This window comes from Ciona robusta, unplaced genomic scaffold (assembly GCF_009617815.1).
Source record: "Ciona robusta unplaced genomic scaffold, ASM961781v2 AP042744.1".
In the NCBI taxonomy this organism is placed as follows: Eukaryota; Metazoa; Chordata; class Ascidiacea; order Phlebobranchia; family Cionidae; genus Ciona; species Ciona robusta.
In genome coordinates, this window is record NW_028323123.1 from 156,150 (window position 1) to 172,931 (window position 16,782).

Below are 16,782 nucleotides of genomic sequence, written 5' to 3' on the forward strand. Positions count from 1 at the left end.
ATTTATTTGTTTCAATTAATAGCCTACAAAAGATTGTTTGTTCTTGAAGTCTCTAAGATTAATTGATAGGCTCGATCGAATTGTCGCAGACAATAATGAATGTCTAAAGAAAAGGAAGATAAACCTGTTTGTTATAGAAACGCCTGAAGTAGAGGCGCAAGGTCGCTTTCGCCCATTTTATGATAATCTTTGCACCTCCGTTATTTAATTTGCGAATGTGTTCATCTTTGGCATTTATAGAGTTTTAACGTTGTTGGCAAGGTCCACCAGAGAGGAGTTTTGTGCAGTTGTAATCTAAACACTTTACTCTTCTACTATTCTGCAAACTGATACGATGCGGAATTAATAGAAGAGTAAAAAGTGAGGAATAGTGACCAAACATTTAGTGATCTCCTCGTTGTCTGTTCGTTGATCATCGTCGGATTCCTGTAGAATATAACTGAAAACACATATTTATCATGCGTTCGTGCAAATAAAATATATAAACACGAAATTCGAGTAATTAATACTCTCCACAATATTTAACATCCATCCCCGCAGTTTTTTGAAGAAAACGATGTTTCATTTTTTAGGTATTACGTAGCGCTATAACATATTCGAAGCTGGATCGGGAGAAAATTCTATAAATATATTTTTATGACGAATATTAATATTCAGTTACAAAAAAATATTGAAATTAATTTTTTTTCGATGGGGATAACATGTGAGTGACCTACATAGATGTATGCGTACGTAATATTTTCGCCGAAATATTTTAAAATTTAATACTTGTATGATTCGGGTTATGACCCTCATACTTGTTTGTATTCTGAACCCTTCCCCGCACTTTTTGGAAGAAAATGATGTTTCATTCTTTAGGTATTACGTAGCGCTATAACATATTCGAAGCTGGATCGGGAGAAAATTCTATAAATATATTTTTATGACGAATATTAATATTCAGTTACAAAAAAATGTTGAAATTAATTTTTTTTTCGATGGGGATAACATGTGAGTGACCTACATAGATGAAGGCGTAAGTTATATTTTCGCCGAAATATTTTAAAATTTAATACTTGTATGATTCGGGTTATGACCCTCATACTTGTTTGTATTCTGAACCCTTCCCCGCACTTTTTTGAAGAAATGATGTTTCAGTTTTTAGGTATTACGTAGCGCTATAACATATTCGAAGTTGGATCGGGAGAAAATTCTATAAATATATTTTTATGACGAATATTAATATTCAGTTATAAAAAAAAGTTAAAATTATTTTTATTTTTCGATGGGGATAACATGCTAGTGACGTACATAGTTGTATGCGTAAGTTATATTTTCGCAAAAAAAAATCGAAAATATAATATGTATATGATTCAAGTTATGATCATACTTTTTTATATTTAACATCTATCCCCACACTTTTTTAAAGAAAATAATGTTTCATATTTTAGGTATCACTTAGCGCTATAACATATTCGAAGCTGGATCGGGAGAAAATTCTATAAATATGTTTTTATGACGAATATTAATATTCATAATTAATATTTTTTCGAATTTTAAATTTTTCATTTTAGAATCAGTACCGCTGGGGTCTAGTTAGTACAGTGTCCAAATTTTAGGTTAGTGGTACCAGTAGAAGGTATCGAAAATGGCCGCTAGAATATCTGTATTCTAGGATTACCTTGGTGAGCGTTGGACATTTATTCCAACGGTCAAGGGTTCAGGTCCCTTTTCGGGCTGTTTATATTTGTTGTTGCATTGAAACTTAACTCAACGTTAGAGAATAGCGTTTTGAAGCACCAACAAAGCCCGGTTAGCTCAGTCGGTAGAGCGTTGGACTTTTAATCCAACGCTCAAGGGATGAATTCCCTATCGGGCTGTTTATAATTGTTGTTGCATTTAAACTTAACTCAAAGTTAAAGAATAGCGTTTTGAAGCACCAACAAAGCCCGGTTAGCTCAGTCGGAAGAGCGTTGGACTTTTAATCAAACGGTCAAGGGTTCAAGTCTTTTATCTGGCTGTTTATATTTGTTGTTGCATTTAAACTTAACTGAACGTTAGAGGATAGCGTTTTGAAACACGATCCCGAGACCGGTTAGCTCAGTCGGTAGAGCGTTGGACATTTATTCCAACGGTCAAGGGTTCAGGTCCCTTTTCGGGCTGTTTATATTTGTTGTTGCATTAAAACTTAACTCAACGTTAGAGAATAGCGTTTTGAAGCACCAACAAAGCCCGGTTAGCTCAGTCGGTAGAGCGTTGGCCTTTTAATCCAACGGACAAGGGATGTAATCCCTATCGGGCTGTTTATAATTGTTGTTCCATTTAAACCTAATTCAACGTTAAAGATTAGCGTTTTGAAGCACCAACAAAGCCCGGTTAGCTCAGTCGGTAGAGCGTTGGCCTTTTAATCCAACGGACTTGTCCGGGCTGTTTATAATTGTTGTTCCATTTAAACCTAATTCAACGTTAAAGAATAGCGTTGTGAAGCACCAACACAGCCCGGTTAGCTCACTCGGTAGAGCGTTGGACTTTTAAACAAACGGTCAAGGGTTCAAGTCTTTTATCGGGCTGTTTATATTTGTTGTTGCATTTAAACCTAACTCAACGTTAGAGGATAGCGTTTTGAAACACTATCCCGAGCCCGGTCAGCTCAGTCGGTAGAGCGTTGGACTTTAAATCCAACGGTCAAGGGTTCAAGTCCCTTATCGGGCTGTTTATATTTGTTGTTGCATTTAAACTTAACTCAACGTTAGAGGATAGCATTTTGAAACACGATCCCGAGCCCGGTTAGCTCAGTCGGTAGAGCGTTGGACATTTATTCCAACGGTGAAGGGTGCAGGTCCCTTTTCGGGCTGTTTATATTTGTTGTTGCATTAAAACTTAACTCAACGTTAGAGAATAGCGTTTTGAAGCACCAACAAAGCCCGGTTAGCTCAGTCGGTAGAGCGTTGGCCTTTTAATCCAACGGACAAGGGATGTAATCCCTATCGGGCTGTTTATAATTGTTGTTCCATTTAAACCTAATTCAACGTTAAAGAATAGCGTTTTGAAGCACCAAGAAAGCCCGGTTAGCTCAGTCGGTAGAGTGTGGGACTTTTAATCCAACGGTCAAGGGTTCAAGTCCCTTATCGGGCTGTTTATATTTTTTGTTGCTTTTAAACTTAACTCAACGTTAGAGGATACCGTTTTAAAAGAAGTGACCGAGCCCGGTTAGCTCAGTCGGTAGACCGTTGGATTAACGGTCAATGGTTCAAGTCCCTTATCGGGCAGGTTATATTTGTTGTTGCATTTAAACTTAACTCAACGTTATATGATAGTCCCTTATCGGGATGTTTATATTTTGTGTTGCATTTAAACTTAACTCAACGTTAGAAGATAGCGTTTGGAAACACGAGCCCGAGCCCGGTTAGCTCATTCGGTGGAGCGTTGGACTCTTAATACAACGGTCAAGGGTTCAAGTCCTTCATCGGGCTGTTTATATTTGTTGTTGCATTTAAACTTAACTCAACATTAGAGGATAGCGTTTTGAAACACGACCCCGAGCCCGGTTAGCTCGTACGGTGGAGCATTGGACTTTTAATCCAACGGTCAAGGATTTAAGTCCGTTGTCGGGCTCTTTTTATTGTTGTTGGATATAAACTTAACTTAACTCAGCGTTAGAGAATACCGTTATAAAAGAACAGACCGAGCCCGGTTAGCTCAGTCGGTAGAGCGTTGGACTTTTAATCCAACGGTCAAGGGTTCAAGTCATTTATCAGGCTGTTTATATTTGTTGTTGCTTTTAAACTTAACTCAACGTTAGAGGATAGCGTTTTGAAACACGATCCCGAGCCCGATTAGCTCAGTCGGTAGAGCGTTGGACATTTATTCCAACGGTCAAGGGTTCAGGTACATTTTCGGGCTGTTTATATTTGTTGTTGCATTGAAACTTCACTCAACGTTAGAGAATAGCGTTTTGAAGCACCAACAAAGCCCGGTTAGCTCAGTCGGTAGAGCGTTGGCCTTTTAATCCAACGGTCAAGGGATGAATTCCCTATCGGGCTGTTTATAATTGTTGTTGCATTTAAACTTAACTCAACGTTAAAGAATAGCGTTTTGAAGCACCAACAAAGCCCGGTTAGCTCAGTCGGTAGAGCGTTGGACTTTTAATCAAACGGTCAAGGGTTCAAGTCTTTTATCTGGCTGTTTATATTTGTTGCTGCATTTAAACTTAACTCAACGTTAGAGGATAGCGTTTTGAAACACGATCCCGAGCCCGGTTAGCTCAGTCGGTAGAGCGTTGGACTTTTAATTCAACGGTCAAAGATTCAAGTCTCTTATCGGGCTGTTGGTATTTGTTGTTGTATTTAAAGTTAAATAAACGTTACTGGATAGCGTTTTGTAGCACCAACAAAGCCCGGTTAGCTCAGTCGGTAGAGCGTTGGACATTAAATCCAACGGTCAAGGGTTCAGGTCCTTTTTCGGGCTGTTTATATTTGTTGTTGCATTGAAACTTAACTTAACGTTAGAGAATAGCGTTTTGAAGCACCAACAAAGCCCGGTTAGCTCAGTCGGTAGAGCGTTGGCCTTTTAATCCAACGGTCAAGGGATGAATTCCCTATCGGGCTGTTTATAATTGTTGTTGCATTTAAACTTAACTCAACGTTAAAGAATAACGTTTTGAAGCACCAACAAAGCCCGGTTAGCTCAGTCGGTAGAGCGTTGGACTTTTAATCAAACGGTCAATGGTTCAAGTCTTTTATCTGGCTGTTTATATGTGTTGTTGCATTTAAACTTAACTCAACGTTAGAGGATAGCGTTTTGAAACACGATCCCGAGTCCGGTTAGCTCAGTCGGTAGAGCGTTGGACATTTATTCCATAGGTCAAGGGTTCAGGTCCCTTTTCGGGCTGTTTATATTTGTTGTTGCATTGAAACTTAACTCAACGTTAGAGAATAGCGTTTTGAAGCACCAACAAAGCCCGGTTAGTTCAGTCGGTAGAGCGTTGGCCTTTTAATCCAACGGACAAGGGATGTAATCCCTATCGGGCTGTTTATAATTGTTGTTCCATTTAAACCTAATTCAACGTTAAAGAATAGCGTTTTGAAGCACCAACAAAGCCCGGTTAGCTCAGTCGGTAGAGTGTGGGACTTTTAATCCAACGGTCAAGGGTTCAAGTCCCTTATCGGGCTGTTTATATTTGTTGTTGTATTTAAACTTAACTCAGCGTTAGAGGATAGTCCCTTATCGGGCTGTTTATATTTTTTGTTGCATTTAAACTTAACTCAACGTTAGAGGATAGCGTTTTGAAACACGAGGCAGAGCCCGGTTAGCTCAGTCGGTAGACCGTTGGATTAAACGGTTCAAGTCCCTTATCGGGCTCTTTATATTTTTTGTTGCTTTTAAACTTAACTCAACGTTAGAGGATACCGTTTTAAAAGAAGTGACCGAGCCCGGTTAGCTCAGTCGGTAGAGCGTTGGACTTTTAATCCAACGGTCAATGGTTCAAGTCCCTTATCGGCCGGTTATATTTGTTGTTGCATTTAAAGTAAAATCAACGTTAGAGGATAGTCCCTTATCGGGCTGTTTATATTTTTTGTTGCATTTAAACTTAACTCAACGTTAGAGGATAGCGTTTGGAAACACGAGCCCGAGCCCGGTTAGCTCATTCGGTGGAGCGTTGGACTTTTAATACAACGGTCAAGGGTTCAAGTCCTTCATCGGGCTGTTTATATTTGTTGTTGCATTTAAACTTAACTCAACGTTAGAGGATAGCGTTTTGAAACATGATCCCGGGCCCGGTTAGCTCAATCGGTAGAGCGTTGGACTTTTAATCCAACGGTCAAGGGTTCAAGTCCGTTATCGGGCTGTTGGTATTTGTTGTTGCATTTAAAGTTAAATCAACGTTACTTAATAGCGTTTTGAAGCACCAACAAAGCCCGGTTAGTTCATTCGGTAGAGCGTTGCACTTTTAATCCAACGGTCAAGGGTTCAAGTCCGTTATCGGGCTGTTGATATTTGTTGTTGCATTTAAACTTAACCCAACATTAGAGGATAGTGTTACGTTGTGGGTATGAGGGCTTTGAGCCCACATACGCTTACTTACTTTTATGTTGTGTGTGCTTTTAGGTTTGCATTATTTCAGTCTTTGTTGTGTGCGATGTTTAATTTGTCGATTTCATTGTCTATTTTTATTGGTTTTCCTTGTCACTGTTTCACTTTTGTTCACTGTTGTCACGTTTGATTTTTCCCACGTTTTAAGTCTCGGCGTTTCTGTGCCGTTGGGCTGATTGAAGTGATTTGCGCGTTTTCTATTTCTCATTTCGATTCGCTTGTTGGGTTAGTTCTCGTTGTATCGTGTTGTTGAAAGGTTGTGTAATTGTATTAGAGATTGTGCGAAGTGTCATTTGAATCGTTTTACAAAATACCGTTGTTCTCAGTAGTTTCATTGTACCTGTGTATGCTAACTTGTTTATCGGTCATTGCCACTTTTATATTTTAGAACGTCTGTTTTTATATTTGCTTTTATTAAAACGATATACGATTTTATATAGTTGTTTCAGTTTAGAGCAGACTACGACAGGCAGGCCCCGCGATTGGCCGTTAGGGCAACGTCCCGGACCAAACACCTCAAACACGTAACAAAAACTTGGCGATCCTGCCAGGACGTTGCAATCGTTAGATCCGCCGTTTGTAGTCTGCTTACAACGAGAACTCGATCAATTATTAACCGTCTATTGTTAAAATAGTATGGCTTTTAATGTTTTTATTTCACCACCTACGTTTTCCGCTGATTGTGATTTGGGAGATTTTATAAAACTGTTCGATTCCTATTGCGAAAGTGTCAAAGCTTCAGATGATGTAAAACGGCACATGTTTATCACCGCTATCAGTCAAGATTTACGATGGCAACTTCAAGGAAAAGATCCTTGTATATTCAATCTATCGTATAAGACTTTGACAGAACGTGCACTTGGTTTGAACAACAACAAAGTACATCGGGAACAGTTAAGGGAAGAACTGTTGAAACGGCGACAGTTACCAAGAGAAACCACCCGTGAGTTTGCTTTTGCTGTTAAAAGTCTTGGTGATCGTGCTTATCCAGACGTTGATAACGAAGCAGCAATACGGAACGAAATCACATACTTGGTATTCACTTGTGGCTTGGCGGATCGTGACTTTGTAAAAGCCATTCCAAGTAAATTGGATTACTCGCGAGATTTTTGGGCCGCTGTTCAATTGGCAATTAACACGAATACTACAGATACTACAGGCAGTCTAGAGGTAGCGCCGGTTGACTCGTTACGTGCTCGAGGCTCAGACGTGGTTAACGTCGGTAGCACCAATCAAATCGTCGAAAGCTTAAAAGCAGTACAACAAAGCATCGAAGGTCTGCAACGTATGATGTCACATAAAACTGAGATTCAACAGCGACAATCGCCGGATTCACAAACCCGTGAGCCGTACCGAACTCCTAATGCTGCGAACTTGTTGCATCGGAACCGTGAGTGTTACGGATGTGGAAAGTTAGGACATATACGTCGATTCTGCAATAATGTTCGGCAAGTAAGCAGACCTGATATTAAAATTAACGATGCTTACATAAGAAATACAAATGTACCAAGTAAAAATGCCTTTTTTAGAAAAGAAATCCATTCGCGACCTCCGTATATGCCGCGGAGCAACACTGAAACTGTATCTAATGAACGCATAGAAAAAGTAGGTTGCCTAAAAGCTGCAAAACTTCACCGCTTTGCCAACGTCGTTGTTAACGGGACTGTAGTTTCTGCTCTCGTGGATTCTGGGTCCACAATTACTCTTTTACGAGCAGATGTGCTGCATACTTTATTTGTAAACAAAAAGTTAGACGCAGTTCCGCGTCATATGCGCTTTGTAGGTCCAAGCGACGAATCAGTGACAATGTTGGGTGTTACCAGAATCCCACTTTCAGTGGGCGGACTCAAAACGAATATCGAAGTTTTCGTGTCGCCAGAAATTGCTCATAAGATGATACTGGGCCTTGATTTTTTAGAAAATAATCACTGTAAATTGTGTTACAGCTCGAACTTGATGTCAGTTGGTGAATCCACCGTGCCTCTTTTGAGCAAACCTTTTATCCCTGAACGACAAGAAGTTTACGTAACCGAATCAATAGATCTCCCATCCATGACTGAAATCATCATTAATGGTACACTGGAACATCATCACAACAATGACGGTTGGCCAGATTTTCCTGTTTTGGTTGAACGTAACGAAGACTTTGGTACAAGGTATAGTTTGCTCACTGCTAATTGTATAGTCACTGCCAAATCCGGAATTGTTCCCGTACGGATAGCTAACTTTACCGATGACCACATTAACATACCCAGTGGTGTTCGAATTGCCGCTGCTTTACCATTATCGGCCTTTGGTAAAAGTGATTGTTACTTGCCTGAAACATGCGTTGCCTTAAACGTTCCAGGCCCCGCATCTAATTCAACCCGCAAGTTAAAGCACAGTATATGCACCCTTAGCAAACCATCCGCCGATAATGCTAAATTTGAGGCTATAAGAGATGGTGTAAAACTAGGTGATAAACTGAAGCAACATCAGAAAGATCAGGTGTGGAACCTATTGCGAAGTCACGAACGAGCCTTTTCTACATCATCAAACGATTTGGGTCAGACAAGTCTAATGAAACACGACTCTCTCCTTTTAAAACGGTATCCTCTAACGTTGAGTTAATTTTAAAAGCATCAAAAAATATAAACAGCCCGATAAGGGACTTGAACCATTGACCGTTGGATTAAAAGTCCAACGGTCTACCGACTGAGCTAACCGGGCTCTGGCTCGTGTTTCAAAACGCTATCCTCTAACGTTGAGTTAAGTTTAAATGCAACAAAAAATATAAACAGCCCGATAAGGGACTATCCTCTAACGCTGAGTTAAGTTTAAATGCAACAACAAATATAAACAGCCCGATAAGGGACTTGAACCATTGACCGTTGGATTAAAAGTCCAACGATCTACCGACTGAGCTAACCGGGCTTTGTTGGTGCTTCAAAACGCTATCCAGTAACGTTGATTAAAGTTTAAATGCAACAACAAATACCAACAGCCCGATAAGGAACTTGAACCCTTGACCGATGGATTAAAAGTCCAACGCTCTACCGACTGAGCTAACCGGGCTCGGGATAGTGTTTCAAAACGCTATCCTCTAACGTTGAGTTAAGTTTAAATGGAACAACAATTATAAACAGCCCGATAGGGATTACATCCCTTGTCCGTTGGATTAAAAGGCCAACGCTCTACCATATTTTTTGTCATCCATTTACCACTGACAAGGAATCTTGAATCTTTTTAAAATTTCGTACTTCGTCACATAGTTGATCATCACTTGGAGGCCAGCCCTCGCGAGTATATCGCATAAGCTGTGAAATGACAGCATCGTTGCGTGATTCTGTCAACATCACTTTTGGATCAGTCGGTTTCAACTGCCTCCCAATTGTATGTATTGTGTTCGCAATATGTACATTATCTTCTTCCTCTTCCCCATCAAACGTTTCGTCAGGTCCCACCGGAAGTCGACTAAGTACATCAGCATTCGCATGGTCTGTAGTTTTCCTGTATTCAATAGTGTAATCGTATTGACTAAGCATTAGTGCCCATCGTGATAGCCGGTTGGCTGCCAAAGCCGGGGTAGCCTTGTAAGGACCAAACAACGCAATCAAGGGTTTATGATCTGTAATTAAAATAAAAGTACGTGAGTAAAGGAATTGATGAAACTTGTGTAGGGCAAATATTATCGCCAAGGCTTCCTTCTGTATTTGGCTATATCGTCGTTGTGCTTCGTTTAGTGTCTTAGAGGCATGTGCTATCGGTCGTTCACTGCCATCTGTAAAGCGATGAAATAGCACGGCTCCAATCCCCACATTAGAAGCGTCACATGCTATGCCTATAGGGAGTGTTGGATCGAAATGGGCCAACACTAAATCGGTACTTAGCAAGTGTTTTAATTCTTGGAACGCCGTTTGTTCCGTTTTACTCCATTTCCAGGATACGCCTTACGTGTAAGATGGTATAATGGTTCAGTTATGGTTGATAAGTGTGGCAAAAACTTAGCATAAAATTGAATTGAACCTAGAAATGATTTTAAACCGGTCACATCTCGGGGTGATGGCATTTGTAATAAGGCATCTACTTTTTTTCCTTTGGCAATGCCATCCCTGGAAAGGGTCCTAAGTATTCTACCTGATGTTTCGCAAAAACACATTTTTCTTTACGACACCTCAGTCCTTTCTCTTTCAGTCGTTTCATCAAGTTTCGCAAGTTCTGTAGATGATCTTCATAATTTCGTCAACTCTCCAGAATATCATCTAGGTAAACGGCCACTCCTTTAAGATCAGAAGTTAATTGGGTCATTATTTCCTGAAAATAACCAGGTGCTGATTTAATTCCAAAAGGTAAGCGTTTTTGTAGTAGCACCCCCTTGTGCGTGCTTAGGGCAAGCCGCCGCTGACTCTCGTTACTGAGTCGAATTTGATTGTACGCATCGGCTAAATCTATTTTGGTGAAGCCATATCCGCCCCCCAGTTTCTGCATTAATTCGTCGGGAAGTGGAATGGGATGCCGATGGCTTTCCAACTGCTCATTCACGGTGACTGAGTAATCGCCGCAAATACGTATTGATGCAGACTTCCCGGAAACAGTAGCCTTTTTTACCGGCACTACTGGTGTTCCGTAATCATTAAATTGTGTAAGTTCCCATACCCCTTTCTTTATACCCGCATCATAGGCCTGTACTACTTCATCTTGTAATGCGAAAGGGATAGGACGTGGTTTGCAAAAAATGGGCTTAGCATCCGGCTTAAATTTAATGTCAAGTTGGACATCTTTGAGGCATCCTAGCTCAAGATTCCTTGTCAGTGGTAAATGGATGTTTATTATACGGGACGAGATTGGTAGTACCTACAAGTTTACGACAACCGGTGTTAGAATTATTACATCTCGGACATTTTGGAATACAAAGAATGAAACAGCTTGCACGCACGGCGGTTTATTGGCCGAACATTAATGACGATATTCTGAATGCAACTAGAGCTTGCATCACGTGTGCTCAGTTCCAAAGCAAACCTCCGAAACCAGTGGTGCATCCCTGGATACTACCAGAGAAACCTTGGAGCCGAGTTCACGTGGATCATGCGATCAACTTCATGGGACATAATTGGCTCGTCATGATAGATGCTTTTTCAAAATATCCCTGTGTAACGAGAATTTTTCGTTACGGAAGTTCAGGCACCCTGCTTTAACGGCCTACCGCTAGACCTACTCACAATCCCACTGAATTTATAATATGCGTTTTAATTGAAGGCGATAAAAGCTATGGTTGTACACGTATAAAACTTGCTGAAGCTACAACGAAATATAAAACTTGCTAAAGAAGCAACGGAAAGTCAGCATACAGAGCATCTAAAAACAGTTGTAAACGGTAAGAAAACCAAGAGAGAACTGCCCACGTTTTCGCTTTTTCAAGCGGCCGTGCCTCGGCATGCCTGCAGCCGCTCACGTGACACAATATACGCCGGCAATTACGGGAGAAGGAATGTGAGAAAAAACAATCAGCAGAAACACGTGAAAGAACTCAAAAGAAACACAAAACGGAGAAAACACATTAACTGAATGCCGTGAGGTGATTTTGACGTTACACTCCCAAACCTAAAATTGCTACCCGCTCCTGCGGTAGTTGCTTAATAACGTGTCTCAAGTGAAAGTGGGAAAGTGATACACAGGGTTTAGCAGGCTGACTAAAGCAGTATAGCATACTGTACAAAAAGTGTAAACAAACTATAAAATAAACCGTGGGGCGATGCAAAAACACATAAACAAACAGCGCACTAAAAAAAATAAACCGTGAGTGTCCTTTGAAAAGTGTTTAAATATCCCATTCTCCCTCGGGATAGAACCGCGTCCTTTTGCAGGAGCGTTGAAGATGGGCTCTGTCTGTCGATGTGTTGTTATCTGCATCGAGACGGTTCTCTCCCACTGGTGGCTGGACGTTCGCACCAGACGATCCGATGGGCCTCATCGGAGCGCTGGCCAATACCGTGACGGGGGCGTACATATCTCCGCCGTTCGTCTCAATCTCATCTTCTGTCGCCGTTGCGTCGTGCTCTTGCTCCCGGACCTCCGTGTTATTCAATCTGCAATTTTTTAAACGGTTAAAATGTATTATTGTCTGTATGTTCCCGGCTTCATCTCGGATAATATAATTAACATCGCCCTTCCTTCCTAACACTGTATAGGGCCCTTTATACGGCAAATGGAATTTCCTACATTTTCCTTCTGGTACGGCCGGGTTGTTCAGTAAAACCGTATCTCCGATTTCAAATGTTGTACCATGTTGTTTCTTGTTGTATTGTTTCTCCATGCGCAAACGCTGTCGTGTAAGCGTTTCACGTGCGACTTCTTCTGCCAACATCAGACGGTTACGAAGGCCTTCCAGTTGTGTACCGGAATACGAAGGTTCGTGATCATGCGTTGGTACCTTTGTAATCAGATCTGCTGGTAACCGCAGTGTCCGACCGGTAAGTAGATAATGTGGCGAAAACCCGGTGCTGTCGTGTCGGCTCGCATTATAAGATGCCACCACTGCCGAGAGTGCTTCATCCCACCGTCGTTCGTCGCGCTGGACGTAATTTCTCAACATAGCTATTATCGTTCGATTGTTTCTTTCGACTCCACCATTCCCTTCGGGATGGTAACTTGTTGTCCGGCTACGTTTGCTGCCCATCAGCTGTAGCAGTTCCGCGAACAGTTGACTCTCAAAATTGCCACCTCTGTCGGAATGAACAACTTCAGGAACTCCGTGCACCGTAAACCAACGGTGGAAAAGCAAACTTGCAGTCTCAGCTGCTGTTTGGCGCCTCATAGGCCAAGCCCGGACGTACTTTGTGAATAAATCACACGCTACCAGAATGTATTGATATCCTCCCTTCGTCATCGTCAGCGGACCGAGCACGTCGATTTCGATTCGTTGCATTGCTCTACTCTCGTCTGATGGTTTCAACGGGGCACGCATCCTTTGAGTTGGTTTCTTGTTTACAGCGCATTGGAAGCACTTCCGACAATACGTGTCGACTGCCTCCCTCCAAGCTGGCCAATAAAACTTCTCTTCTACTTTCGCCGTTGTTTTTCCGATGCCGAGGTGGGCTCCCCCAAGTGGCTGGTCATGTAGTGACGCGATCACTGTTTGCACCAAACTCTCCGGTACTAGAACTCGCTCTATCTCTTCACCGGGTTGGGTTGTAGTATTTGACAGGATATACATGACGTCATTGTGAAGAAGTAACTTGTTAAATAAAGCCCAGTAGTGTCGTACTGACAAGCTAGCGCTTTTCACTTTCTTATAAGCTGGACGCACGCCGCGGTTAAGCCATTGCCAAACCATCGCCAGATCAGGATCTTCCGTCTGTGCCGCGTGCATTTCATCGTTGGAATATCCAAGTTGTTGTTGTAAGTTGATATTATCAACCCTCAGTGGTTGGTATGTGACTTCGATGTGCTCATCTTTGTTGACTTTGTAAGGGCATTCCTCTTGTTCCCCTCCTTCCAATCTGCTCAAGGCGTCGGCATTTGCGTGTTTGTTACCCGGACGATGGAGAAGCTCGAAGTTGTACTCGGCCAGATGTTCGACCCATCTTGCGCATTGACCGTAAAGTTCACGGGACTTCCAGAGCCACCTTAGAGATGCGTGATCAGTTCTTAAAAGGAATCTAGAACCGAGTAAATAACAGCGATACAGTTTAGTAGCAAAAATCACCGCTAACAGTTCCTTCCGTGTCGTAGAGTAATGCCTCTCCGCTTTAGTGAGCGTTCAGCTTCCGTATGCGATTACGTGTTCCTTGCCGTCGAAGACTTGGCCCAACACACAACCAATCGCAGAGTCTGACGCATCCGTGTCCAATAAGAATGGTTTCTTAAAATCTGGGTACTGCAAAACTGGAGCGGTGGTTAAGGAATGTTTTAATGTGGTGAATGCTGTTTGGCAGTCATCGTTCCAGGAAAACCTTTTGTTTTTTTCTGTGAGTTTGTGAAGTGGGGCGGCTACTTTAGCGTAACTTTTAACAAATTTCCTGTAATATGATGTAAGGCCCACAAATTGTCTTACGTGCTTCACACTCTTTGGAACCGGCCATTCCGTAACTGAGCGTACTTTTTCGGGGTCGCAAGATATTCCGTCCTTGGACACGACATGTCCCAGAAAATTTACTTTTCTCTGAAAAATGGAACATTTTGTAGGTTTTAGTGTCAAACCAGCGGAGACTATACGAAAAAGTACATCACCCAGCTTTTGCAAATGTTCCTCGAACGTTTGGGCATATATAATGATGTCGTCTAAATAGGCAAGGACTCCTTGCCACTCGGTCCCACTTAAAACAATTCTCATTAATCTTTGAAAGCTACCGGCAGCGTTGCAAAGGCCCATGGGCATTACATTGAACTCGAACAACCCCATATGGCTGGCAAAGGCGGTTTTCTCACGTAGTAGCCGAGTAGGGTTGAGGTTGTCTCGGGACCAAACCTCAAACGACTCTTGCTTCATTATGCAAATGTCAGCGCCTGTGTCGACAAGTGCGCACATCGGCGTAGCACCCAACAAAATATTAACAAAACGCTTTCGATCGCTAAATCGAGTTTGGCCTACTTGAAAAGTCTGACGTTTCCGGGGATTTTTAAGGTTGAAAACTTTGTCGGGTTTCGAAGCGTTATCCGACATCATGATTGGTGGTCTGGAAATATTAAAACGAGTGGTTTCGTTGTTGTTACGGATTGTTTGGTCACTGGTTTTGGTTGTTTTATCCTTACTCACACACTCTGCCCGTACGTGACCCATTCGACCACAATTAAAACACTTACGATTATTGAAGTTGCCGTGACGATTGTATGTATTTCGGTTTGGCCATCTTGGTCCGTGATCATTCCCATACGTTTGTCGTGATGCTGATCGTACTTCCAAACGCTGCTGTTTTACTTGATCAAGGTCTGAGCGTAGCTTTGCCAAGACATTCCCGATGTCGGTGGACTTTCTTATCGACTCTCGTTCCATTTCACTTAGCTTTGTAAGGATGACGGATAATTCATTTCGGTGGTCTGCCGTCGTCATACTTGTTGCATGATCGACAGGCATTGCCTCAAGCGACGTACTAGAATTGTCGTTCGTTAAAACAACTTGGGCAGCGAGCCAAAATTCCCGCGCATAATCCAACTTTTATGGTATTGTTTGCGCTAGCTGCCTATCATGGAGTCCGTTAATAAGTGCGAGGTACATGACCTCGTCCTTTGCGGGGCTTTCTTCTGGATAAGCAAGGTCTCCCATAGACTTCACTGAATATACGAAATCTTTATTGCTCTCGCGCGCGTCTTGCCTCCGGTTGAACAGTTCGTTTCGGCGAATGGCTAACATGCTCTTGTCTGACTTTGCGTTACGTGCCCGCAGCAGGATAGTCTCTAGCGACAAGGAAAACACGCTTTTATCCTTGCCTTGAATTTGCCAGCGAAGATCCGCGTCTATTGCAGTCAAGAACATATGACGTCGCACGTCTTCGGCCGCTTTGACGCTTTCACAATACGAGGTAAATACGTTAATAAAATCGTCGATATTTTGGGTTGGATTAAACGTGGGAGGAGACATTAAAAAGTTAAAAGACATAGCGAAGGCGCAACAAAAAGAAGGTTAATATAAAATCAGCGAAGCTCTCTCTCGCAGTAAAATTGTGAGTTATAAAGCGATAACAGGGTCCTGGCAGGATCGCCAATTTGTAACGAGAATTTTTCGTTACGGAAGTTCAGGCACCCTGCTTTAACGGCCTACCGCTAGACCTACTCACAATCCCACTGAATATATAATATGCGTTTTAATTGAAGGCGATAAAAGCTATGGTTGTACACGTATAAAACTTGCTGAAGCTACAACGAAATATAAAACTTGCTAAAGAAGCAACGGAAAGTCAGCATACAGAGCATCTAAAAACAGTTGTAAACGGTAAGAAAACCAAGAGAGAACTGCCCACGTTTTCGCTTTTTCAAGCGGCCGCGCCTCGGCATGCCTGCAGCCGCTCACGTGACACAATATACGCCGGCAATTACGGGAGAAGGAATGTGAGAAAAAACAATCAGCAGAAACACGTGAAAGAACTCAAAAGAAACACAAAACGGAGAAAACACATTAACTGAATGCCGTGAGGTGATTTTGACGTTACACCTGTATTCACATGACCAGTTCAATTTCAACCAAGACAACTACGGACTTATTAGAGATCGACTTCGCTCATCTGGGGTATCCCCATACAATTGTATCAGACAATGCCACGTGTTTTAAATCGGAAGAATTTAAAGAATGGTGTAAAGAACGAGGTATTACACAATTGTCTGGCGCGCCCTATCACCCATCTACAAATGGAGCTGCAGAACGTCTTGTTCAATCTTTTAAACAAGCTTTACGAAAATCCACACTACCCCCCAAAGCAGCTTTACAGGAATTTTTAATACAGTATCGACGTACACCGTTGATTACAGGATTTTCACCCAGTGAACTACTACACCATCGACAAATCCGTACCAAGATTGACGTGATGGTACCCTCTCCTGTTCATGTGGCTCAAGGCCATCAACTACAAACAAGACTACACCCAACAGGCCCTGCCAAAGACAACCCTTTTATTGTTGGATCCCAATGTTATGCATTGTGCTATGGTCCACGGAAAAGTACCGATCCCAAATGGACTGCGGGGGTGATAGAAGAAATTCTGGGTCCGAGAACTTTTAAAGTTAAGGTTGAGGGAGACA

The 16,782-nt window shown here is 42.0% G+C and overlaps 1 protein-coding gene across 2 annotated transcripts; it reads left to right on the forward strand.

The window, feature by feature from the left end:
- The first annotated feature begins 3,256 nt into the window (after positions 1–3,256).
- On the forward strand, positions 3,257–8,674 carry LOC149723598 (uncharacterized). Of its 2 annotated transcripts, XR_016386903.1 has the most exons (3): positions 3,257–7,677; positions 8,019–8,228; positions 8,528–8,674. XR_016386903.1 is itself a non-coding variant. In XM_089893488.1 (2 exons), the coding sequence occupies exons 1-2, from the start codon at positions 6,709–6,711 to the stop codon at positions 8,040–8,042; spliced, it is 993 nt and encodes a 330-aa protein (XP_089749614.1). In that variant the 5' UTR covers positions 3,257–6,708; the 3' UTR covers positions 8,043–8,478. The 2 variants fall into 2 exon arrangements, 1 of the variants encoding a protein (XP_089749614.1); XM_089893488.1 differs by lacking the exon at positions 8,528–8,674 and having other exon boundaries at positions 8,019–8,478.
- Positions 8,675–16,782: the final 8,108 nt, after the last annotated feature.

Coding starts and splice junctions, on each gene's coding strand:
- LOC149723598 (XM_089893488.1), top strand. CDS start 6,709: ATGGCTTTTAATGTTTTTATTTCACCACCTACGTTTTCCGCTGATTGT. Junction 7,678..8,018: donor CTAATGAACGCATAGAAAAA/GTAGGTTGCCTA, acceptor ATTGTGTTACAG/CTCGAACTTGATGTCAGTTG.